Raw genomic sequence first — 25,550 nt, 5'->3', positions numbered from 1 at the left:
ATTTCTTTATCTTCTAAATCAGTCCAATATGTTTATTCATGATCTTGTTGCAGAGTTTTGAAAAAAGTGATTCCTCCTGGTTAGCCATACCAGCTCATAGTCCTTAAGCATGTTTCAGTCATAGCTATTTAAGGCACTCTTAAAGTTTGAATTGAGTAATGTAGATATTTAGGAATATACTTCATAAGACACTTCTACTTTGAATGTAGAAAGCAGTGTTCATGTTTGAGATGGAAAGAAAATATTTTTGCTAATTATGCAATACAAAGTAAAATCTTGTGATATAATGTTGCATACCCTTGAAATTCGGAAATAATTATCATTATTTACCTGTCCATCATTTCATCTCCATACCCCTAAACTGTATTCCTAAATTAGAGCAGTTTTACCAAGTTTTTAACATCCTGTGATGCTCATAGTTTTAGAAGCTGTTATGGAAAGTGCTTTGATGCTTGCCACCTTTATTTTAGAGATGTATTATGGTTGTGTGATGGACGAAGGTGATGAGGGATTGCAGCATGATATGGATATTGTGATATGAAGAGGCCTTTTGCTAAGTCACTGATTATGAGTATCTCGGCCATCGGCAGCAATTTAATTTCCTGCCTCAGTTTGTAAATTTAGTACATATCATATGAAACCTGTCACCCACCAATTATTGATAGAGATATGTCATTGTCATTTCAGACCTTCAAGGTAGTGTTAGAAAGATCTAGATGTAAAGAAATCGATATACTTCTACATGATTCATAGTTGAAGTAAATGAGTGGCAGGATTTTATAATTAATGGTATTACACATGACAGACTGTTAGTTAGAGCTTGATATGCTTGGCATACAAGTGCAAGGATCCAGCTAAACCTGCATAATAACAGTGATGAGCACATCCTCCACTTGGTGCCTTACTGTTCCATATTTGGTAACACTGTGAAAACATTAATTTTTACAGTGCTAGTGTTACTGTCAAATTTGTGTTTCAATATAAACTGAAGAGAATTGAATTAACATACAGTTTTCTTCTTTTTTCCAGGAGTTGAATTACATCCTCAGTGCTTTGCAAATAATCACATATATTCATCAGTTTTTGATAATGGTGATAAGAGCACTCTTCAGCCACCTTTGGTTCCAAAGGATCCATTGGTTACATGTGAAACTGCAGCCCCATATGAAGTTCGTTATGAGACTTTGAAAGACTACAGAGGACTGCATTGTTTTGAAGATGGTGGCAAAAATTTAATGTCTTTAAATAAATTACCTACAGCAGCATTGAAGTCCTATGCACCATTGAATGCCATGTCACCACCCAGTCTGCCAAATGGAATATTAGAAAATATTTCAGATCCTGGTTAGTCACATGTTAAGTTTAATGCTAACAATCAGTAATCCAAAGCTTGGTTAACCAGAACCTTTCATACCTAGTTCACTTATATTGTAAATGTTCCGTTTTTCTTGAAAATAACTATTGTTGAAAAAACTTTTCGGATACATTTATTGTTCTGGTAAACCAAGTATCAAAATGCATAACCTACAACAGGATAAGTGACAGTACATATTTGTGGAAGATTAAAGCTGGCAGGTTTGGATGGTATTGCAGTGGAATTTATATAAAAGGGGGGTGACTATGTTGTTGACTTGTTGGTAAGGATATTCAGTGTATGTATGGATCATGGTGAAGTGCCTGAAGATTGGCAGAATGCATGCATAGTGCCATTATACAAAGGCAAAGGGGATAAAGGTGAGTGTTCAAATTACAGAGGCACAAGTTTGTTGAGTTCCTGGGAAATTATATGGGAGGGTATTGATTGAGAGGGTGAAGGCATGTACAGAGCATGAGATAGGGGAAGAACAGTGTGGTTTCAGAAGTGGTAGAGGATGTGTGGATCAGGTGTTTGCTTTGAAGAATGTATGTGAGAAATACATAGAAAACAGATGGATTTGTATGTAGCATTTATGGATCTGGAGAAGGCATATGATAGGGTCGATAGAGATGCTTTGTGGAAGGTTTTAAGAGTAATATGGTGTGGGAGGTAAGTTGCTGGAAGCAGTGAAAAGTTTTTGCAAAGAATATGTGGCATGTATATATGTATATGTCTGTGTATGTATGTATATGTATACATTGAAATGTATAAGTATGTATATGTGCATGTGTGGACGTGTATGTATATACATGTGTATGTGGGTGGGTTGGGCCATTCTTTTGTCTGTTTCCTTGCGCTACCTCGCTAACGTGGGAGACAGCGACAAAGTATGATAAATAATGAATATATAAATAAGGCATGTGAACGAGTAGGAAGAGAGGAGAGTGATTGATTCCCAGTAAATGTCGGTTTGTGGCAAGGGTGTGTGATGGTGAGGTTCGGGTGGTAAATGCAGGAGTTTTGAAGAGAGGGGAGAGTATGCAGTCTGTTGTGGATGAGAGGACCTGTTAAGTGAGTAAGTTGTTGTCTGCTGATGATACAGCTCATGTCGCTGATTCAGGTGAGAAACTGCAGAGGTTGGTGACTGAGTTTGGAAAAGTGTATGAAAGGAGAAAGTTGAGAGTAAATGTGAATAAGAGCAAGGTTATTAGGTTAAGTAGGGTTGAGGGACAAGTTAATTGGGATGTAAGTTTGAATGGAGAAAAATTGAAGGAAGTGTAGTAATTTAGATATCTGGGAGTGTATTTAGCAGTAGATGGAACCATGGAAGTGAAAATGAGCCACAGAGTGGGGGAGGGGGCGAAGGTTCTGGGAGTGATGAAGAATGTGTGGAAGGGGAGAACGTTATCTTGGAGAGCAAAAATGGGTGTGCTTGAAGGAATAGTAGTTCCAACAATGTTATATGGTTGTGAGGCATGGGCTACAGATAGGGTTGTACGGAGAAGGGTGGATGTGTTTGGAAATGAGATGTTTAAGGACAGTATGTGGTGTGAGATGGTTTGATCAAGTAAGTAATGAAAGGGTCAGAGAGATGTGTGGAAATAAAAAGATTGTGGTTGAGAGAGCAGAAGAGGGTGTGTTGAAATGGTTTAGATATATGGAGGGAAGATTGACAAAGAGGATATATGTGTCAAAAGTTGGAGGGAACGAGGAGAAGCGGGAGACCAAATTGGAGGTGGAAGGATGGAGTAAAGAAGATTTTGAGCGATCTAAGGCCTGAACATAAAGGAGGTTGAAAGGCGAGCTAGGAATAGAGTGCATTGGAACGATGTGATATACCAGGGTCGACTGAACTAGGGCATGTGATGCATATTGGGTAAACCATGGAAAAGTCTGTGGGGCCTGGGTGTGAATTGGGAGTTGTGGATTTGGTGCATTACACATGACAGCTAGCAGCTACTGACTGAGAGTGAACATATGTGGCCATTTTATGTCTTCGTGGCACTACCTCACTGAAAGGAGGATGGATGCTATTTTGTGTGTGGTGGGGTAGCAACTGGAATGGATGAAGGCAAGCAAGTATGAATATGAACATGTGTATATATGTAAATGTCAGTGTATATATATGTATGTATGCGAACAAAGTGCATATGAACGTGCACCCTCATAGAACATACAAACCTCCAACAGCCAGGATTGAACCCCGGGACCCCTGTGCAACAGGCGGGAGCGCTACCGGTGTAGACCCCATTGCTCACCAACGTGAGACGAAGGGCATTCGAGTACATAGTATTCGAAGTCATTTCCCTATTGGGGTGATCATAGCCTCGCGGTAGCTCTCCCGCCTGTTGCACAGGGGTCCCGGGTTCGATCCTGGCTGTTGGAGGTTTGTATATTCTATGAAGGTGCACGTTCATATGCACTTTGTTTGTATTCATATACCTCCATGTTGTACAGTTAGGTTCTGTGAAATGCTATCTGCTGGCTGTGTGAGCCTGATGGGAAATGACCAGTGTAGACCCGGTTGCTCACCAACGTGAGACGAAGGGTATTCAAGTACATAGTATTCGAATAGTCATTTCCCTATTAGGGCGATCATAGCCTAGCGGTAGCGTTCCTGTCTGTTGCATAGGGGTCACGGGTTCGATCCTGGCTATTGGAGGTTTGTATGTTATATGTGTGTATGTGTTTGTGCATTTATGAATATATATGTGTATATGAGTGGATGGACCATTCCGCATCTTTTTTGTGGAGCTACCTCGCTGATGCGGGGAACAGCGATTAAATATAATAATTAAAAGAAAAATATATTTCATGGTTTTTTGGACACCATTTTACAAGTGAATTTGTAAAGCATACACATGAATAGAAAAAAATGTTACATAACAGAGTTTTACTCATTTCAGTGGTTGTACTTCTTTTCCAAACATCCATGTTACTTTAAGGAAGCTTTTTTCTGTAATGTTTAACTGTAGGCATGCCATTTTATTAACCATTGACTGTAATAGAATGTCACATGAACTGGTAATATTTTTTGTGAAGAGTACATTAAGACCTGGGGAGTATGATTAAGGTAATTGAGGAGGGCTAAGAAGATCAGGGAAAATTTGAGCTAGATTGGCACAAAATAAAATCTCCTAGAAATTAATGCAACCTATGAAAATCTCATCTAACTGGAATTCTAGGGTTCAAGACTTACTATAATTTTGGAATGTTGATCAAAATATACCAGCAAATTTTTGGTTTGCAGCTTACTCCCACAAGATGAATGTATTTTATATCCAGTTCCTAGGCATTATGTGTTTGATTCTAGAAAATGTAAATAACACCCATAGATTACATGTGAATACAAAGCTATTACAGTCATCTATTTTATCTTACAATAATTTGTACATCAACAGTGTGGAAAGCTTTGACGATTAGGGAAGATTTGGGGCTTTAGGCTTATTAGTTGTAAGGATCATTAAGGTCATCAGCTTTAAGCTGCAACCACTAATACTAAAAAATCTTCAACACCTCATTTGGCTGATTGGACTTTAGGCCTTTCAACTATGAGGGTCATTAACCTCAGGCAACTACATCCACCAAATGAAAAATCTTAACACATGCACTCTAACTATCTGACTCTGCATGTGGCCCATGACTTTATATTAGATGATTTGTCTAGCTTTAGGTCTTTTGACTGTCATGTTCATCAGGCTGTCAATGCCAGGTTAGATCCACTGACCGAAAAGTCTCTTAACTTTTTAGTCCACAAGCACTCTCACGTACATGTAGTCCATGACTTGATATTACTTTTTAAACTTTGAATGTGTCATTTCACACTCTCAGTAATACCTAATAATTATTTTTACATATTTTGACTAATAATACTGCTGTAGTTGCTCCTTTTTTCTCAAACTAACTAGATGCTTATTTAGTTGGTGTTTTACTTGGGAGAGAGAGTGAGAACTTGCAGGCTTACAAAGGGACTGAGAGAAACTTTTCTGAACCTAGTGTACTGAGCCGTAGAGTACCGACTCTGATATCTTGTGCACACAGTGCAGCAGAGATCATTAAGCAGAGTAATTAAACCAGTCATCAGATCTCCCCAGAAGACTGGTTACTGACTGCTTGATCGCTGAACACATAATTTAGTTTTCCTCATTTTCCAAAACCATCAATTACATAGTAGCAGCACCACCACCATTTTCCATTGTAGTACCTCACCTTGAATAATTTTCACTTGCATATACCTGGTAAAAAAAAAAAATGCTGGAAGGTTAGTTTGATCCTATGGCTTAATCTTATGCAGGTTTTGAATTTTTTTTCATTCTGCCAGTTAATTTGTTTGTAAGCAGGTTATTTTACAAGGAATATGCTGATTAATATTCCTAAATATGCAACAACCATAATGTTTGGAGAAGACTTTGCAATGAATGCCAGTAGATTTTAGCAACTAATCTTACAAAGGTTTTATCTTAGGCAAAAGTAGGCTTACCCTCAAATACTGATTTGTCTTAAACTTAATCAAATGTTTCCTCAGAACAAAGTACTAGCGAAGAAGAGCCCAGACCTGAGCCTCCCAAGAAACGAGGACCTGGAAGGCCCCGTAAGCCAGGTAAGTTGTGAAAAATCTAGTATCATACATTGTTTTATTTGTGAAGAAGAGGTGAATGTAGACATTGGTTTCATGTAATGATTAAGTGGAGCCAACTGAAAAAGTAGAAGCACATATGACAGTGTACATTCATTATCACTTTGGAATGGAAAAATGGGTAAAACTACTAAGACAGTTAAAAATGTATTGAGGTAGAATTTACCTCTAGATACGTAGTTACAGAGTTTCTTCATGATTTACGGAGTTGAAGCTTTTGCAACAATATCATATATCAGAGTAAACCTAATTCAGTAAAATAGAGCAAGGGGTTTGTGTTTGAGAAATTTGGGGGAAAACAGATACTTAGCTAGAGCTTCAGGGAAATTTTGTATTGATAAAAGATTAGTACATCATTTGCTTTCACCTTTTGCCATTCTGCACTCAGTCTCTCCTGGTACTTCCTCACACAAGTCTCCTTTCTAGGCTCATTTACTATCACCACTCTCTTCACCCCAACATTCTCTCTTCTTTTCTGAAAACCTTTACAACTCTTCACTTTCGCCTCCACAAGATAATGATTAGACATCCCTCCAGCTGCCCCTCTCAGCACATTAACATCCAAAAGTCTCTCTTTCACGTGCCTATCGATTAACACATAATCCAATAACACTCTGGCCATCTCTCCTACTTATGTATACTTATGTATATCTTTCTTTTTAAACCAGGTATTCCCAATCACCAGTCCTTTTTCAGCACACAACTCTACAAGCTCTTCACCATTTCCATTTCCAACACTGAATGCCCCATGTACACCAATTATACCCTCAACTGCCACATTACTCACCTTTGCATTCAAATCACCCATCACTATAACCTAGTCTCGTGCATCAAAGCTGCTAACACACTCACTCAGCTGCTCCCAAAACAATTGCCTCTCATGATCTTTCTTCTCATGACCAGGTGCATAAGCACCAATAATCACCCATCTCTCTCTATCCACTTTCAGTTTTACCCATATCAATCTAGAGTTTACTTTCTTACACTCTATCACATACTCCTGCTTCAGGAGTAGTGCTACTCCTTCCTTTGCTCTTGTCCTATCACCAACCCCTGACTTTACTCTCAAGACATTTCCAAACCACTCTTCTTTACCCTTGAGCTTCATTTCACTCATAGCCAAAACATCCAAGTTCCTTTCCTCAAACATACTACCAACCTCTCCTTTTTTTTCATCTTGGTTGCATCCACACACATTTAGACACCCCAATCTGAGCCTTTGAGGAAGATGAGCACTCCCCACATGACTCCTTCTTCTGTTTCCCCCTTTAGAAAGTTAAAATACAAGGAGGGTAGGGTTTATATATATATATATATATATATATATATATATATATATATGTAGCATTTATGGATCTGGAGAAGGCATATGATAGAGTTGATAGAGATGCTCTGTGGAAGGTATTAAGAATATATGGTGTGGGAGGCAAGTTGTTAGAAGCAGTGAAAAGTTTTTATCGAGGATGTAAGGCATGTGTATGTGTAGGAAGAGAGGAAAGTGATTGGTTCTCAGTGAATGTAGGTTTGCGGCAGGGGTGTGTGATGTCTCCATGGTTGTTTAATTTGTTTATGGATGGGGTTGTTAGGGAGGTGAATGCAAGAGTTTTGGAAAGAGGGGCAAGTATGAAGTCTGTTGGGGATGAGAGAGCTTGTGAAGTGAGTCAGTTGTTGTTCGCTGATGATACAGCGCTGGTGGCTGATTCATGTGAGAAACTGCAGAAGCTGGTGACTGAGTTTGGTAAAGTGTGTGAAAGAAGAAAGTTAAGAGTAAATGTGAATAAGAGCAAGGTTATTAGGTACAGTAGGGTTGAGGGTCAAGTCAATTGGGAGGTGAGTTTGAATGGAGAAAAACTGGAGGAAGTGAAGTGTTTTAGATATCTGGGAGTGGATCTGGCAGCGGATGGAACCATGGAAGCGGAAGTGGATCATAGGGTGGGGGAGGGGGCGAAAATTCTGGGAGCCTTGAAGAATGTGTGGAAGTCGAGAACATTATCTCGGAAAGCAAAAATGGGTATGTTTGAAGGAATAGTGGTTCCAACAATGTTGTATGGTTGCAAGGCGTGGGCTATGGATAGAGTTGTGCGCAGGAGGATGGATGTGCTGGAAATGAGATGTTTGAGGACAATGTGTGGTGTGAGGTGGTTTGATGGAGTAAGTAACGTAAGGGTAAGAGAGATGTGTGGAAATAAAAAGAGCGTGGTTGAGAGAGCAGAAGAGGGTGTTTTGAAATGGTTTGGGCACTTGGAGAGAATGAGTGAGGAAAGATTGACCAAGAGGATATATGTGTCGGAGGTGGAGGGAACGAGGAGAAGAGGGAGACCAAATTGGAGGTGGAAAGATGGAGTGAAAAAGATTTTGTGTGATCGGGGCCTGAACATGCAGGAGGGTGAAAGGAGAGGGCAAGGAATAGAGTGAATTGGAGCGATGTGGTATACCGGGGTTGACGTGCTGTCAGTGGATTGAATCGGGGCATGTGAAGCGTCTGGGGTAAACCATGGAAAGCTGTGTAGGTATGTATATTTTGCGTGTGTGGACGTATGTATATACATGTGTATGGGGGTGGGTTGGGCCATTTCTTTCGTCTGTTTCCTTGCGCTACCTCGCAAACGCGGGAGACGGCGACAAAGCAAAAAAAAAAAAATATATATATATATATATATATATATATATATATATATATATATATATATATATATATATTTTTTTTTTTTTTTTTCCTTCCTTTAGCAAGGTAGCGTTAAGAACAGAGGACTTAGCCTTTGAGGAATATCCTCACTTAGCCCCCTTCTCTGTTCCTTCCTTTGGTAGCGCAAGGAAACAGACGAAAGAAATGGCACAACCCACCCCCATACACATGTATATACATACACGTCCACACACACAAATATACATACCTATACATCTCAATGTACACATATATATACACGCACAGACACATACATATATACCCATGCACACAATTCACACTGTCTGCCTTTATTCATTCCCATCGCCACCTCGCCACACATGGAATACCATCCCCCTCCCCCCTCATGTGTGCAAGGTAGCGCTATGAAAAGACAACAAAGGCCCCATTCGTTCACACTCAGTCTCTAGCTGTCATGCAATAATGCCCGAAACCACAGCTCCCTTTCCACATTCAGGCCCCACACAACTTTCCATGGTTTACCCCAGACACTTCACATGCCTTGATTCAATCCACTGACAGCACGTCAACCCTGGTATGCCACATCGATCCAATTCACTCTATTCCTTGCCTGCCTTTCACCCTCCTGCATGTTCAGGCCCCGATCACTCAAAATCTTTTCCACTCCATCTTTCCACCTCCAATTTGGTCTCCCACTTCTCCTCGTTCCCTCCACCTCAGACACATATATCCTCTTGGTCAATCTTTCCTCACTCATTCTTTCCATGTGCCCAAACCATTTCAAAACACCCTCTTCTGCTCTCTCAACCATGCTCTTTTTATTTCCACACATCTCTTACCCTTACATTACTTACTCGATCAAACCACCTCACACCACACATTGTCCTCAAACATCTCATTTCCAGCACATCCACCCTCCTGCACACAACTCTATCCATAGCCCACGCCTCGCAACCATACAACATTGTTGGAACCACTATTCCTTCAAACATACCCATATTTGCTCTCCAAGATAATGTTCTCGACTTCAACACGTGTGGCGAGATGACGATGGGAGTGAATGGGTGCAGACAGTGTGAATTGTGTGCATGGGTATATATGTATGTGTCTGTGTATGTATATATATGTGTACATTGAGATGTATAGGTATGTATATTTGCGTGTGTGGACGTATGTGTGTATGCATTGTGTATGGAGGTGGGTTGGGCCATTTCTTTCGTCTGTTTCCTTGCGGTACCTCGCAAACGCGGGAGACAGCGACAAAGCAAAATAAATAAAATAAATAATTTTTTTTTTTTTCCCGGTCTCCCGCGTTTGCGAGGTAGCGCAAGGAAACAGACGAAAGAAATGGCCCAACCCACCCCCATACACATGTAGATACATACGTCCACACGGGCAAATATACATACCTACATAGCTTTCCATGGTTTACCCCAGATGCTTCACATGGGCCATTTCTTTCGTCTGTTTCCTTGCGCTACCTCGCAAACGCGGGAGACAGCGACAAAGCAAAAAAAAAAATATATATATATTTGTTTTTCTTTATTATTATGGTTTTTAGAATGTGCAATATATTTTTTCCATAACTTACTTAGGACAACCTTTAGGAGATTCATCCCTTCTTCAAATGGATTTCTTCTTTTCTCGTTTCACAGAGTAACATGACACTTCACATTCTCTGACCCAATTCTCATTTTATACTTTCTCCTATTCTGAATATAATGCAATATGTTTATCATAATCTAATTTTATTTCCTCACAAGTTATTCAGTTTGCTAAAGTTTAGATGCATGTCTGATAGGAAATATGTTTCTGGAGTTAGGGTGCCTATTGCCTTATGTGACAAGGGAAATAGAGGCTGGTTAGTCTTTAAAACCCTTGTCTTAAAGACCTGTTTTATGTAAATGATATAACTTTTTGATGTGCAGAAAACGAGCTGAAGAAGAAAAAGAAAAAGACTGGTCGATTATGGGAGTTTATACGAAACCTACTTCTTGATCCAGAAACATGTCCTTCGTTGGTGCGATGGGAAGATCCAGAGCAAGGAACTTTCAGATTTATGCAAGCAGAGAAAGTTGCCCAAAAATGGGGAGATCGCAAACAAAACAAAGATATGAATTATGAAAAGTTAAGTCGTGCCATGAGGTGAGTTTTACATCTATTTTGTGAAGACTTTTTCCGATATCCAATATGTTTGAAGAGCTTTAATTTAGTCATTTGTGTTTGATATTCAACATTCCCAGTTTCATGTTGCAAGACTATTTCTCAGCTTAAGGAAATTTAGTTTTCACATTCTAGAAGGTACATATCAGTTCTGTAGTTATGCGGTTACACTATACTTGTTCATTGTTATCCTTTGTTTGCATATCATATTGCTTTATCAGTGTCAGTAAAAAGATGCCAGGTAGGATTGGCAAGACTCATTTGCTAAGTTGCCAAAGACCTGCTCTAATGTTTGAAGCCCCAAGACTTAGTTAAGCCTTGAAGTTTTCTTGATGGTAAGAACAAACATGGTGATTGAAGTTAAGCATTTAACCCTTTTCTACATTGGATGGTAATAACAATTTTTTTTTTCAGGTATTATTACAAAACCCACATATTTGAAGCAGTCATAGGAAAAAGATTAGTTTACAAATTTGGTAAGAATGCTAAGGATTGGAGACCTTCCAACCCCAACTTTCCAGACCTTCAAACACGTTAGATGAAACTTTATGTAAATGCCACAATGAACTGAATGCAATCTTTTATACAAAATGTTGAAAAATGTTGCTTCTCCAGTATGTCAGAACCATGAAAGCTGTGGATATAAATTATCAATAAGCTTAATATACTAGCAAAACACTCACTCCTTAAATTTCATATTTTTCATTCTGTTGTCTCAAAAATCACAAGTCTGTGGTACAAGAAATACTTGAGGTAATTTGACTATTGATTTAAGAAAATTTTTCCTACATTTGCTTTTGGGGAGAAAATCATTGAAATTTCCTGTTCAAGGTTAAACCAACAACTGAAGAATTTCACAAATTTTGCACCGCAGTGCACTAGTTAAAATGTTAGTCGAACTACAGCATCAGATTAGTGTTTCAACAATAGATTGTACAATAACATGACCAAATTTAAGGGTGGATGCAACTGCCTGTCAAGTTCTGAATGTTAATGTAAATGGAGATGTCAACTTCACCTGATGAAACAGCTCTAGTGTGTAAAGTGTATAGTAAAAAGTGCATTATTTTTATGGATGTCCAATTTCTGTGTAGTTATGCACAAACATTTCTCTGGGAAGATACAGCATCTTAAGCATTAACTTGTCACTTTCTTGTTTGATGATAACAAAAGTACTTTTTCATCATCTGGACATGCAGGCAGTACATCATGAAATGGAATTTGTTTTGTTTTGCTTAGCCACTGGATGCAACATTATTTTCAAAGACATCTAGCAAGGGTAAATACTTAAAACAACTCAGAAGTGGGTATTGTTTTTTGGCAAATCTTTGTCATTTGTCATGTCGGTTTTAGCTTTGTCTCTCCTATTTTGAGAGGTTTTAGATATCCAGATCACATTGCAGTTCAAGCTAAGATGATCATTTGGAAACATCACTCTCTTTGGTCTCCTTAGCAGTTCCTTGTAGTTGAACCTGCAGGAAACTGACTTGAAATAAATCTTGATAATGATTTTAGGTATGTAATCAAGGAAATAACTTTGTAACTGGTATTAGTTATTGATATGTGAAGATTAGTAGGGAGCCCCTATTTTTTCTGGGATGGTGCTATTGATAAAGTCAAGGAGCTAGACTGAAATGGACAAGTAATAGTTTAATGTCAAGTAGATTGTTTGGTATATATGGGTGCATGACACTGCTATTACTAGCTGTTGAGTAGATGCTAGAATATAAGAACTACTTGTGCCTTAACTATGCTCACAGAGACAATTTGCTCTTCTGACTCACACCTGTATCGTTCTAACTTAGGCATTAATTGGACAATGTTTCTCCTGCCCACCTGAAATAAGATTTAGGTTGCCATAGCATTGTTAAATACATTTCACATTATGCAGTTTTGTGGTCATTGCATTTTTCAAATGTATGTGATATGAAATGTTTGTTGAATGTAATTGGTATTGGTCTGTTAGTCGTGTCCTTTAATTTGTGATATCATTTTATCTCAAGATAAGCAGATTTTGCTGTATATCTTTGAAGATTTTTTAAGCCAAAGAATATTAGAAGTAGGGTGTAGTTTAAGGTAATACATACTAGATAAATACTGCTGTGGCATATATATATTTATATATATATATATATATAAGCTTCATTTGTTCATTTCTTTGCTGCTATAGTAGTGGTCAAGATGTGTTGTTAAACTGAAATTTTTAATGGTAATTACTGTTATTGTTAACCCATTATTGGCTTTCTTCCTTTATTATTTAACAAAATTACTTAAATAAGAGTGGACAGCAGTAGTATGACACCTTCCAAGAACTTGATTTTTTTTTTTTTCGTTTCAAGTGTCTTTCCTAGTCATAAAACATGCGGCTATAATGCTGTGAATAGTTACATATGTAAATGTGCCAACAAAAAGCCTTTCTCCTTGTGACTTAGACCTTTTAATGTAGGTTTACGTGACTGGATGTGTAATATCATTTGGGTTTTAATGTGTTCATCTGAAAACAAGGTTTGGTTTGAAGACATATATGTGTAAATTTAAAAGACAGTACACCTGATTGACCCTCAGAAAATTGGAAAAAGTTACTAGAATCTTAAATTATTGATGTACTTTCTTGCATTTCCCTCCAAAATGAGTGTGTCATATGTTATCACAAAGGACTGTAAAAGTTTTATATAACAAGGGTATGTAAACACTTGTTATTTTTGAATTGTGATTAGCATCATTGCAGGTGTGATCTGCACAAGTTTCCAACAAAATCGGCTCATCATTCATTTGCAGTGATTTTTGAGTAACATAAAGCAAGTGTTAGTGGATTCCATAACAAATTTATTACTGGAAATGCACAATGCTTTGATTGATGTATACAATAATTCTACTATCCCAGACATGTAAAGTAGGGATACTTGGTTTAGCCATTGGTGGCTGTGGTATATTCTGTAAGACCAGGGCAATTGTTTCCTGCTGTTCAGTCAATTGGGATTGATCCATATTTGTTGCTGTCTGTGCTCATGAGAATTACATTTATTGATAAGTGAATTTCTCAAAAACTATAGCTGCTAGGAAATGGTCATATTCAGTGACATGAATATACCTAGAATCATATCTAAACTGAGGCACCAAATTTTTTTCAAAAATTTGTTCCTGTGTTGTCTTTTGATACCTTTTCATCTTGCTTGTATATCACATCTCAAACTGCAACTTCTTTGTTCTTGTTATCCTTATTCTCTCTTAACATATGCACCAGGTTGCATCACTTAAAAGAGAATTGGATTTATTTTCATTATTAGTTCCTTTTTCTTCATAATGTATTTACAAGCCTACCATATTTAAGAGTAACAGTACAAATAATTCATTTGTACAAATAACACTCCTTCTGTTTCGCCTTTTAGAAAGTTGAAATACAAGAAGGGGAGGATTTCCAGCTCCCATCCCCTTTAGTCGCCTTCTATGACACATGAGGAATGCATGGGAAGTATTCTTTCTCCCCTATCCCCAGGGATACTAATAAAAAGTGTGGTTGAGAGAGCAGAAGAGGGTGTTTTGAAATGGTTTGGTCACATGGAGAGAATGAGTGAGGAAAGATTGACCAAGAGGATATATGTGTTGGAGGTGGAGGGAACGAGAAGTGGGAGACCAAATTGGAGGTGGAAAGATGGAGTAAAAAAGATTTTGAGTGATCGGGGCCTGAAAATGCAGGAGGTTGAAAGGTGTGCAAGGAATAGAGTGAATTGGAACGATGTGGTATACTATATTCATCATGTTGTCAATGGACTGAACCAGGGCATGTGAAGTATCTGGGGTAAACCATGGAAAGTTCTGTGGGGGTCTGGATGTGGAAAATGAGCTGTGGTTTCGGTGGATTATACATGACAGCTAGAGACCGAGTGTGAATAAATGTGGCCCTTTTTGTCTTTTCCTTGCGCTACCTCGCACACATGCGGAGGGGGGGGGTTTTTTCATGTGTGGTGGGGTGGTGATGGGAATGAATAAAGGCAGACAGTATGAATTATGTCAGTTGATATCGAAGAAACGAAGCTAGGACACCATTTGGTAAACGTGTTTCATTTTCCCCGTGGATTCGTAGGAATGTGTGTGTACATATATATATATATATATATATATATATATATATATATATTCCTATGAGTCCACGGGGAAAATGAAACATGAAAAGTTTCCAAGTGCACTTTCGTGTAATAATCACATCATCAGGGGAGACACAAGAGAGAAATATAACAGTCAGTTGATATACATCGAAGAGATGAAGCTAGGACGCCATTTGGTAAACATGTGATTGGACAATCACATGTTTACCAAATGGCGTCCTAGGTTCGTCTCTTCGATGTATATCAACTGACTGTTATATTTCTCTCGTCTCTCCCCTGATGATGTGATTATTACATGAAAGTGCACTTGGGAACTTTTCGTGTTTCATTTTCCCCGTGGACTCATAGGAATATCTTGATCACGCAGAAAATTGTGATCCTTTCCAATATATATATATATGTTGAGATGTATAGGTATGTATATATATGTGGGTGGGTTGGGCCATTCTTTCGTCTGTTTCCTTGCGCTACCTCGCTAACGCGGGAGACAGCGACAAAGAAAAATATAAATAAGTACAAAAACACTGAAATGATAGATATATTTTTTTGTTCATTTAGCAGATTTCAGGTAATTCAGAATGATAATAGAAAAGCTTCTTCATCTTTACCCATGGTAAGGATTTAACGAGTTCTAAATCACTTGTTGACATTTTATTAATCACACTTTGTGTTATACAATAATACTAGGATGTTAGTGTCCTTGTATATATAATTCAATAAGTTTTGCAAAATACACAGGTGCATATTTTTTATGCATTTATCACAATTTCAAGCTTTAAGATATGAATCTCATCTAACAATGTGGACATTGTTACTACCATACAACACTGCAGGTGAAGTAGTGATGACACAAGTCTGAGATACTTTGTTCTTGAAGCAGATGTGACTAGCATTCATGACATTTAGAAACCAGCCTTTTGATTTAAAGAAAAAGATCATGCCAAATCCCAATATAAGTTTTAAGATTTTTATGCAACAAATTGGATAATGTGTGTGTGTTCACTACCTTTGAGGATGTGATGGTGGAGATGGTAGTTTATGATATACTGGAAGGCATTGCATTAGCTAATCATTTCTTGCCTTGGAGGATGCCATCTTGCTCTGCAAATGGCATTAGCACAAAATAGCTATTTTTACTGTACAAAGCTTATACCAAAGATACTTTACTGAAAATGAGACTGCTGTATATCCTTATCTATGATCCATACATAAAAAAAATGCTGAAAACGGGGAACTAAAATTGTCCTGTCAGTCAGTTGTCATTATTCATAAATACAATAGAGATGATGCTTTCTTATCTTCAGTGAATTATCTTTTGGTGGTATTATACTCAATAGGGTTGTTTGTTCAACCTTTCAGGTATTGTTCAAATGCTCAATTATGGAAGCATTAAATATTTGCCATGAAAGCCATTTGTCAAACATTTAATGTCTAAATTATTACTTAATAAAAGATGGTACTCAAATGTTTAAAATTTCCATGAAGGAATTTCTTATTCAATATCCTACTGATAAAGTGCAACAGCTCATTGTACTTGCAGCATAATGATTAGCCACTACATACTAGGCAGGAACATTTGATAGTAGTCTGTATAAAAATTAAATATGAACCTCTGAAAAAAACTGTACTAGATTGGCCTGTTAAGTCTCCACTTCAGTACCTCACCCTTAACAGGCCACTAAAAGATGGCGACTCTAGTGCAGTGTTTGCAAAGGCTCCTACCTAATGTTCCTACTTACCATGTCTACCTAACACTCCTGTAAGTATTTGGTCTTAAAAAAAAAATTTGCTCATCGTCCTCAGTTCTTCAGCCTGCACTTCCTCATCTTCCTCAGTGGCTCCTTCTCCCGGGGTTTAATATCTGTACATCCTGTCTCTCTTTCTGCATCAGACTGGTCTTTTAGGTTTTCCTTGCTGTTGCTGCCTAATTTCCTTCGGTTGTTTGGGCTTTAGGTCCGTCGACATCACCAAGCCAAAAAGTCCTTTATACCTTTTATGGGAGTTATGGATAATTCTAAGCCCATGTCACTTCCTTCTTCTGTCTCCTCTCTTTTCATGGCATGGTACTGAAACGTAAAAACATCCGTATTACCATAACTTTTTACATGTGGAGAGGAATTAAAATACATGAAGAATATTATCCATAAACAAATTAAACAACCATGGAGACATCACATATCCCCTGCCACAAACCTACATTCACTGAGAACCAATTACTTTCCTCTCTTCCTACACATACACATGCCTTACATGGGAAGAGAGGAAAGTGATTGGTTCTCAGTGAATGTAGGTTGCGGCAGGGGATATGTGATATCTCCATGGTTGTTTAATTTGATTATGGATGGGGTTGTTAGGGAGGTGAATACAAGAGTTTTGGAAACAGGGGTAAGTATGCAGTCTGTTGTGGATGAGAGAGCTTGGGAAGTGAGTCAGTTGTTGTTCGCGGATGATACAGCGCTCGTGGCTGATTCATGTGAGAAACTGCAGAAGCTGGTGACTGAGTTTGGTAGTGTGAAAGAAGAAAGTTGAGAGTAAATGTGAATAAGAGCAAGGTTATTAGGTACAGTAGGGTTCAGGGTCAAGTCAATTGGGAGGTGAGTTTGACTGGAGAAAAACTGGAGGAAGTGAAGTGTTTTAGATATCTGGGAGTGGATTTGGCAGCAGATGGAACCATGGAAGCGGAAGTGAATCATGGGGTGGGGGCAAAAATTCTAGGAGCCTTGCAGAATGTTTGGAAGTCGAGAACATTATCTCGGAAAGCAAAAATGGGTATGTTTTAAGGAATAGAGGTTCCAACAATGTTGTATGGTTGCGAGGCATGGGCTATGGATAGAGTTGTGCGCAGGAGGGTAGATGTGCTGGAAATGAGATGTTTGAGGACAATATGTGGTGTTAGGTGGTTTGATCGAGTAAGTAATGTAAGGGTAAGAGAGATGTGTGGAAATAAAAAGAGCGTGGTTGAAAGAGCAGAAGAGGGTGCTTTGAAATGGTTTGGTCACATGGAGAGAATGTGAGGAAAGACTGGCTAAGAGGATAAATGTGTCAGAGGTGGAGGGAACGAGGAGAAGTGGGAGACCAAATTGGAGGTGGAAAGATGGAGTGAAAAAGATTTTGAGTGATCGGGGCCTGAACATGCAGGAGGGTGAAAAGCGGGCAAGAAATAGAGTTGGAACAATGTGGTATACGGGGTCGGCGTGCTGTCAATGGATTGAACCAGGGCATGTGAAGCATCTGGGGTAAACCATGGAAAGTTTTGTGGGGCCTGGATGTGGAAAGGGAGCTGTGGTTTCAGTGCATTATTACATGACAGCTAGAGACTGAGTGTGAACAAATGGGGCCTTTGTTGTCTTTTCCTAGAGCTACCTCGCACACATGAGGGGGAGGGGGTTGTTATTCCATGTGTAGCGAGGTGGCGATGGGAATAAATAAAGGCAGACAGTATGACTTATGTACATGTGTATATATGTATATGTCTGTGTGTGTATATATATGTATACATTGAGATGTATAGGTATGTATATTTGCGTGTGTGGACGTGTATGTATATACAAGTGTATGTGGGTGGGGTGGGCCATTCTTTCGTCTGTTTCCTTGCACTACCTCGCTAACGCGGGAGACAGCAACAAAGCAAAATTAATAATTAAAAAATATTACAGAAAACCAGCAAGATTATTAACACAAACCTGAAAATTGGAGCAGAGTAGACAATATATGGCGAGACACCACATTTGCACCAAAGCAGACAGTATTCCCTTCAACATCAGTGTCAGTTTTGAATACCAGTGCAACAAACATCATCGCTTGGTCCCTCGTACACCATCTCGGCATGGTATTTATAGGCAGTTAAGGAGAAGGCATATGAATGGTAATCATGTGGAAGAGGGAATCACCAGCTCGAAGCCAGGTTCACATCACAATCTTGAGAAGAGGGTTTCCTTCTTTATCCTTCCCTTCTCTTGTTAACTTGATTTTCAATGTTCCCAAAAGCTTGTGCATTTCCTCTTTCTTAAAGTTCATGATGGCATCAAGGATGTAAGGGTTGAAGGTATGTTCATTGTCAGGACTCTTGTCTGTTGCCCATTTTTTGGTCTTTTTGTTCAAGAAGTTCTCTCCCCACAACTTGTTCATGAGCTTGCCATCAAGAACCTTGAACATACTAGCATAGATGCCAGCAAACTCTTTCACGGAAACAAACCAACCATGGAGACCTGAGCCAAAGCCAACTGAGCCTTTACTAGGATTGACTCGCTTTTTGCCCTGAAAGACAAAAAGCAATTTGTAACATTACCTATTCAAATACATTTCAAGTTATTACCAGATATGGTTCAATTATAATTTTTGAAATGCATTATACATTTACTTTACCTACCTTGACGTTATGCCATCAAGAACTGTGCTACTTATGTTTGTAGTTACACTGGCATTTGTTCAATTAGGATTTTTGAAATGCATTATACATTTACTTTACCTACCTTGACATTATACCAAGAACTGGGCTACTTACATTTTGCAGTGACACTGTGGCATCAGTAGCTTACTTGTCTTCTATTCTTAACTTGATTTTCAATGTTTCCAAAAGCTTGTGCATTTCTTCTTTCTTAAAGTTCATGAAGGCATCAAATAGCTTGAAATTGGGATCAAGGATGTAAGTGTTCCAGGCATGTTCAGTGTCAGGACTTAGCCGTTGCCCATTTTTTGGTCTTTTTGTTGAAGAAGTTCTCTCCATACAACTTGTTCATGAGCTTGCCAGCAAGAACCTTAAACATACTAGCATAGATGCCAGCTAACTCTTTCAAGGAAAAAGCCCAAATATTGGAAACCTGAGCCAAAGTCAACTGATCCTTTACTAGGATCGACTTGCATCTTGCCCTAAAAGAGAAAAAGCAATTTGTAACATCACTTATTCAAATACATTTCTAGGATCAACTCACTTCTTACCCTAAAATACAAAACGCATTTTGTACCATCACTTATTCAAATACATTTCAAGTTATTACCAGATATGGTTCAATTATAATTTTTGAAATGCATTATACATTTACTTTACCTACCTTGACATTATGCCATCAAAAACTGTGCTACTTATGTTTGTAGTGACACTGTGGCATTTGTTCAATTAGGATTTTTGAAATGCATTATACATAAATTTTACCTACCTTGACATTATATCATCAAGAACTGGGCTACTTACATTTTGCAGTGACACTGTAGCATCAGTAGCTCCCCTAAATCATGGTGTAGAGAAATTGTAAAAATGACTGAAAGAGGGAATCACCAACTGGAAGCCAGGTCTGCATCACAACCTTGAGAAGAGGTTTTCCCTCTTTATCCTTGTCTTCTCTTGTTAACTTGATTTTCAATGTTTCCAGAAGCTTGTCCATTTCTTCCTTCTTAAAGTTCATGATAGCATCAAATAGCTTGAAATTGGGATCAAGGATGTGTTGAAAGCATGTTCATTGTCATGATTCTTGGCTGTTGCCCATTTTTTGGTCTCTTTGTTCAAGAAGTTCATGATCTGGCCAACAAGAACCTTGAACATACTAGCATAGATGCCAGCAAACTCTTTCATGGAAAAAGCCTAACCATGAAGACCTGACCCAAAGGCAACTGAACCTTTACTAGGATCGACTCACATTATGCCCTAAAAGAGAATTTGTAACATCACTTATTTAAATACATTTCAAGTTAGTAGCAGATATGGTTCAATTATGATTTTTGTAATGGATTATACATTTACTTTACCTACCTTGACATTATGCCATCAAGAACTGTGCTACTTATGTTTGTAAATACACTGGCATTTGTTTAATTAGGATTTTTGAAATACATTATACATTTTATTTACCTACTTTGACATTATACCATCAAGAACTGGGCTACTTACATTTTGCAGTGACACTGTAGCATCAGTAGCTCCCCTAAATCATGGTGTATAGAAATTGTGAAGATGACTGTGGAAGAGGGAATCACCAGCTGGAAGCCACGTCTCAATCACAACCTTAAGAAGAGGTTTTCCTTCTTTATCTTTGTCTTCTCTTCTTAACTTGATTTTCAATGTTTTCAAAAGCTTGTGCATTTCTTCTTTCTTAAAGTTCACAATGGTATCAAATAGCTTGAAAATGGAATCAAGGATGTATGTGATGAAGGCATGTTCTTTGTCAGGACTTAGCAGTTGCCCATTTTTTTGGTCTTTTTGTTCAAGAAGTTCTCTACCCACAACTTGTTCATGAGCTTGCCAGTAAGAACCTTGAACATGTTAGTATAGATGCCAGCAAACTCTCACGGAAAAAGCCTAACCATGGAGACCTGAACCAAAGCCAACAAAGCCTTTACTAGGGTCGACTCGCATCCTGCCCTAAAAGACATAAAGCAATTTGTAACATCACTTATTTAAATACATTTCAAGTGTACCAGATATGGTTCAATTATAATTTCTGAAATGCATTTTACATTCATTTTGCCTACCTTGACATTATGCCATCAAGAACTGTGCTACTTATGTTTGTAGTTACACTGGCATTTGTTCAATTAGGATTTTTGAAATGTATTATACATTTACTTTACCTACTTTGACATTATACCATTAAAAACTGCACTACTTACATTTTGCAGTGACACTGTGGCATCATGGTGTAGAGAAATTGTAAAAATGATTGTGGAACAGGGAATCACCAGCAGGAAGCCAGGTCTGCATCACAAACTTGAGAAAAGGTTTTCCTTCTTTATCCTTGTCTTCTCTTTTTAACTTGATTTTCAATGTTTCCAAAAGCTTGTACATTTCTTCTTTCTTAAAGTTCATGATGGCATCAAATAGCTTGAAATTGGGATCAAGGATGTAAGTGTTGAAGGCATGTTTATTGTCAGGACTCTTGGCTGTTGACCATTTTTAGGTCGTTTTGTTGAAGAAGTTCTCTCCCCTCAACTTGTTCATGAGCTTGCCAGCAAGAACCCTCTACATACTAGCATAGAAGCCAGCAAACTCCTTCACGGAAAAAGCCTAACCATGGAAACCCGAGCCAAAGCCAATTGAGCCTTTACGAGGATTGACTCGCATCTTGCCCTAAAAGAAAAAAAATGCAATTTGTAACATCACTCATTTAAATACATTTCAAATTAGTAGCAGATATGGTTCAGTTATAATTTTTGAAATGCATTATACATTTACTTTACCTACCTTGACATTATACCATCAAGAACTGGGCTACTTACATTTTGCAGTGACACTGTGGCATCAGTAGCTCTCCTAAATCATGGTGTAGAGAAATTGTAAAAATGACTGTGGAAGAGGGAATCACCAGCTGGAAGCCACGTCTCCATCACAACCTTAAGAAGAGGTTTTCCTTCTTTATCCTTGTCTTCTCTTGTTAACTTGATTGTCAATGTTTCCAAAAGCTTGTGCATTTCTTCTTTCTTAAAGTTCATGAAGGCTTCAAATAGCTTGAAATTGGGATCAAGAATGTAAGCGTTCAAGGCATGTTCATTGTCAGGACTCAGCTGTTGCCCATTTTTTGGTCTTTTTGTTGAAGAAATTATCTCCCCACAACTTGTTCATGAGCTTGCCAGCAAGAACCTTGAACATACTAGCATAGATGCCAGCAAATTCTTTCACAGAAAAAGCCCAACCATGGAAACCTGAGCCAAAGTCAACTGATCCTTTACTAGGATCGACTCGCATCTTGCCCTAAAAGAGAAAAAGTTATTTCTAACATCACTTATTCAAATACATTTCTAGGATTGACTCACTTCTTACCCTAAAAGACAAAAAGCATTTTGTAACACCACTTACTCAAATACATTTCAAGTTATTATCAGATATGGTTCAATTATAATTTTTGAAATGCATTATACATTTACTTTACCTAACTTGACATTATGCCATCAAGAACTGTGCTACTTACTTTTGTAGTGACACTGTGGCACTTGTTCAATTAGGATTTTTGAAATGCATTATACATTTACTTTACCTACCTTAACATTATACCATCAAGAACTGGGCTACTCACATTTTGCAGTGACACTGTGGCATCAGTAGCTCCCCTAAATCATGGTGTAGAGAAATTGTAAAAATGACTGTGGAAGAGGGATCACCAGCTGGAAGCCACGTCTCCATCACAACCTTAAGAAGAGGTTTTCCTTCTTTATCCTTGTCTTCTCTTGTTAACTTCAGTTTCAATGTTTCCAAAAGCTTGTGCATTTCTTCTTTCTTAAAGTTCATAAAGGCATCAAATAGCTTGAAATTGGGATCAAGGATGTAAGTGTTGAGGGCATGTTCATTGTCAGGACTCTTGGCTGTTGCCCATTTTTTGGTCTTTTTATTGAAGAAGTTCTCTCTCCACAACTTGTTCATGAGCTTGCCAGCAAGAACCTTGAACATACTAGCATAGATGCCAGCAAACTCTTTCACGGAAAAAGCCCAAATATTGGAAACCTGAGCCAAAGTCAACTGATCCTTTACTAGGATCGACTCGCATCTTGCCCTAAAAGAGAAAAAGCAATTTGTAACATCACTTATTCAAATACATTTCTAGGATCGATTTGCTTCTTGCCCTAAGAGAAAAAGCAATTTGTAACATCACTTATTCAAATACATTTCAAGTTATTACCAGATATGGTACAACTATGATTTTTGAAATGCATAATACATTTACTTTACCTACCTTGACATTATGGCATGAAGAACTGTGCTACTTATGTTTGTAGTGACACTGTGGCATTTGTTCAATTCGGATTTTTGAAATGCATTATACATATATTTTACCTACCTTGACATTATACCATCAAGAACTGGGCTACTTACATTTTGCAGTGACACTGTGGCATCAGTAGCTCCCCTAAATCATGGTGTAGAGAAATTGTAAAAATGACTAGAAGAGGGAATCACCAGCTGGAAGCCACGTCTCCATCACAACCTTAAGAAGAGGTTTTCCTTCTTTATACTTGTCTTCTCTTCTTAACTTGATTTTCAATGTTTTCAAAAGCTTGTGCATTTCTTCTTTCTTAAAGTTCATGAAGGCTTCAAATAGCTTGAAATTGTGATCAAGGATGTAAGTGTTCAAGGCATGTTTATAGTCATAACTCTTGGCTGTTGCCCATTTTTTGGTCTTTTTGTTCAAGAAGTTCATGATCTTGCCAACAAGAACCTTGGACATACTAGCATAGATGCCAGCAAACTTTTTCATGGAAAAAGCCTAACCATGGAGACCAGAACCAAAGCCAACTGAGCCTTTACTAGGATCGACTCGCATCCTGCCCTAAAAGAGATAAAGCAATTTGTAACATCACTTATTTAAATACATTTCAAGTTAGTAGCTACATTTCAAGTTAGTAGCAGATATGGTTCAATTATGATTTTTGAAATGCATTATACATTTACTTTTCCTACCTTGACATTATGCCATCAAGAACTGTGCTACTTATGTTTGTAGATACACTGGCATTAGTTCAATTAGGATTTTTGAAATGCATTATACACTTAATTTACCTACTTTGACATTATACCATCAAGAACTGGGCTACTTACATTTTGCAGTGACACTGTGGCATCAGTAGCTCCCCTAAATCATGGTGTAGAGAAATTGTAAAAATGACTGTGGAAGAGGGAATCACCAGCTGGAAGCCACGTCTCAATCACAACCTTAAGAAGAGGTTTTCCTTCTTTATCCTTGTCTTCTCTTGTTAACTTGATTTTCAATGTTTCCAAATGCTTGTGCATTTCTTCTTTCTTAAAGTTCACGATGGTATCAAATAGCTTGAAAATGGAATCAAGGATGTAAGTGATGAAGGCATGTTCTTTGTCAGGACTTAGCAGTTGCCCATTTTTTTGGTCTTTTTGTTCAAGAAGTTCTCTCCCCACAATTTGTTCATGAGCTTGCCAGCAAGAACCTTGAACATATTAGTATAGATGCCAGCAAACTCTTTCACGGAAAAAGCCCAACCATGGAGACCTGAACCAAAGCCAACAAAGACTTTACTAGGATCGACTCACATCCTGCCCTAAAAGAGATAAAGCAATTTGTAACATCACTTATTTAAATACATTTCAAGTTAGTAGCAGATATGGTTCAATTATGATTTTTCAAATGCATTATACATTTACTTTACCAACCTTGACATTATGCCATCAAAAACTGTGCTACTTATGTTTGTAGTTACACTGGCATTTGTTCAATTAGGATTTTTGAAATGCATTATACATTTACTTTACCTACTTTGACATTATACCATCAAGAACTGGGCTACTTACATTTTGCAGTGATACTGTGGCATCAGTAGCTCCCCTAAATCATGGTGTAGAGAAATTGTAAAAATGACTGTGGAAGAGGGAATCACCAGCTGGAAGCCAGGTCTCCATCACAACCTTAAGAATAGGTTTTCCTTCTTTATCCTTGTCTTCTCTTGTTAACTTAATTTTCAATGTTTCCAAAAGCTTGTGCATTTCTTAAAGTTCACGATGGTATCAAACAGCTTGAAAATGGAATCAAGGATGTAAGTGATGAAGGCATGTTCTTTGTCAGGACTTAGCAGTTGCCCATTTTTTTGGTCTTTTTGTTCAAGAAGTTCTCTCCCCACAACTTGTTCATGAGCTTGCCAGCAAGAACCTTGAACATACTAGTATAGATGCCAGTAAACTCTTTCATGGAA

General features: G+C 38.0%; 2 protein-coding genes across 3 annotated transcripts in view; one reads left to right on the top strand and one right to left on the bottom strand.

Annotated features, from left to right (window-relative positions):
* LOC139746224 (uncharacterized) overlaps nt 1-16,374 on the top strand; it is a 107,656-nt gene extending 91,282 nt beyond the window's left edge. The window contains exons 5-8 of the mRNA XM_071657196.1: nt 1,030-1,344; nt 5,883-5,957; nt 10,569-10,785; nt 11,218-16,374. Of these exons, the coding sequence (XP_071513297.1) occupies nt 1,030-1,344; nt 5,883-5,957; nt 10,569-10,785; nt 11,218-11,341 (731 nt within the window). The 3' untranslated portion in view covers nt 11,342-16,374. The remainder of the gene's footprint in view (nt 1-1,029; nt 1,345-5,882; nt 5,958-10,568; nt 10,786-11,217) is intronic.
* Nucleotides 15,546-25,549, bottom strand: LOC139746225 (uncharacterized). 2 transcript variants are annotated; one of them, XM_071657198.1, is made up of 7 exons: nt 25,153-25,549; nt 24,430-24,902; nt 23,707-24,160; nt 22,913-23,386; nt 19,414-19,778; nt 18,593-19,166; nt 15,546-16,975 (listed from the first exon to the last, which is right to left on the bottom strand). In XM_071657198.1, the coding sequence occupies exons 3-5, from the start codon at nt 23,727-23,729 to the stop codon at nt 19,580-19,582; spliced, it is 696 nt and encodes a 231-aa protein (XP_071513299.1). In that variant the 5' UTR covers nt 23,730-24,160; nt 24,430-24,902; nt 25,153-25,549; the 3' UTR covers nt 15,546-16,975; nt 18,593-19,166; nt 19,414-19,579. The 2 variants fall into 2 exon arrangements, with proteins under 2 accessions (XP_071513299.1, XP_071513300.1); XM_071657199.1 differs by lacking the exon at nt 23,707-24,160.
* Between the last annotated feature and the right edge of the window lies 1 nt (nt 25,550).

The sequence above is a fragment of the Panulirus ornatus genome, chromosome 64 (genome assembly GCF_036320965.1).
Source record: "Panulirus ornatus isolate Po-2019 chromosome 64, ASM3632096v1, whole genome shotgun sequence".
Classification (NCBI taxonomy): Eukaryota; Metazoa; Arthropoda; class Malacostraca; order Decapoda; family Palinuridae; genus Panulirus; species Panulirus ornatus.
Note: the sequence above shows the minus strand (reverse complement) of the source record. Positions and strands in the feature narration are given on the sequence as shown.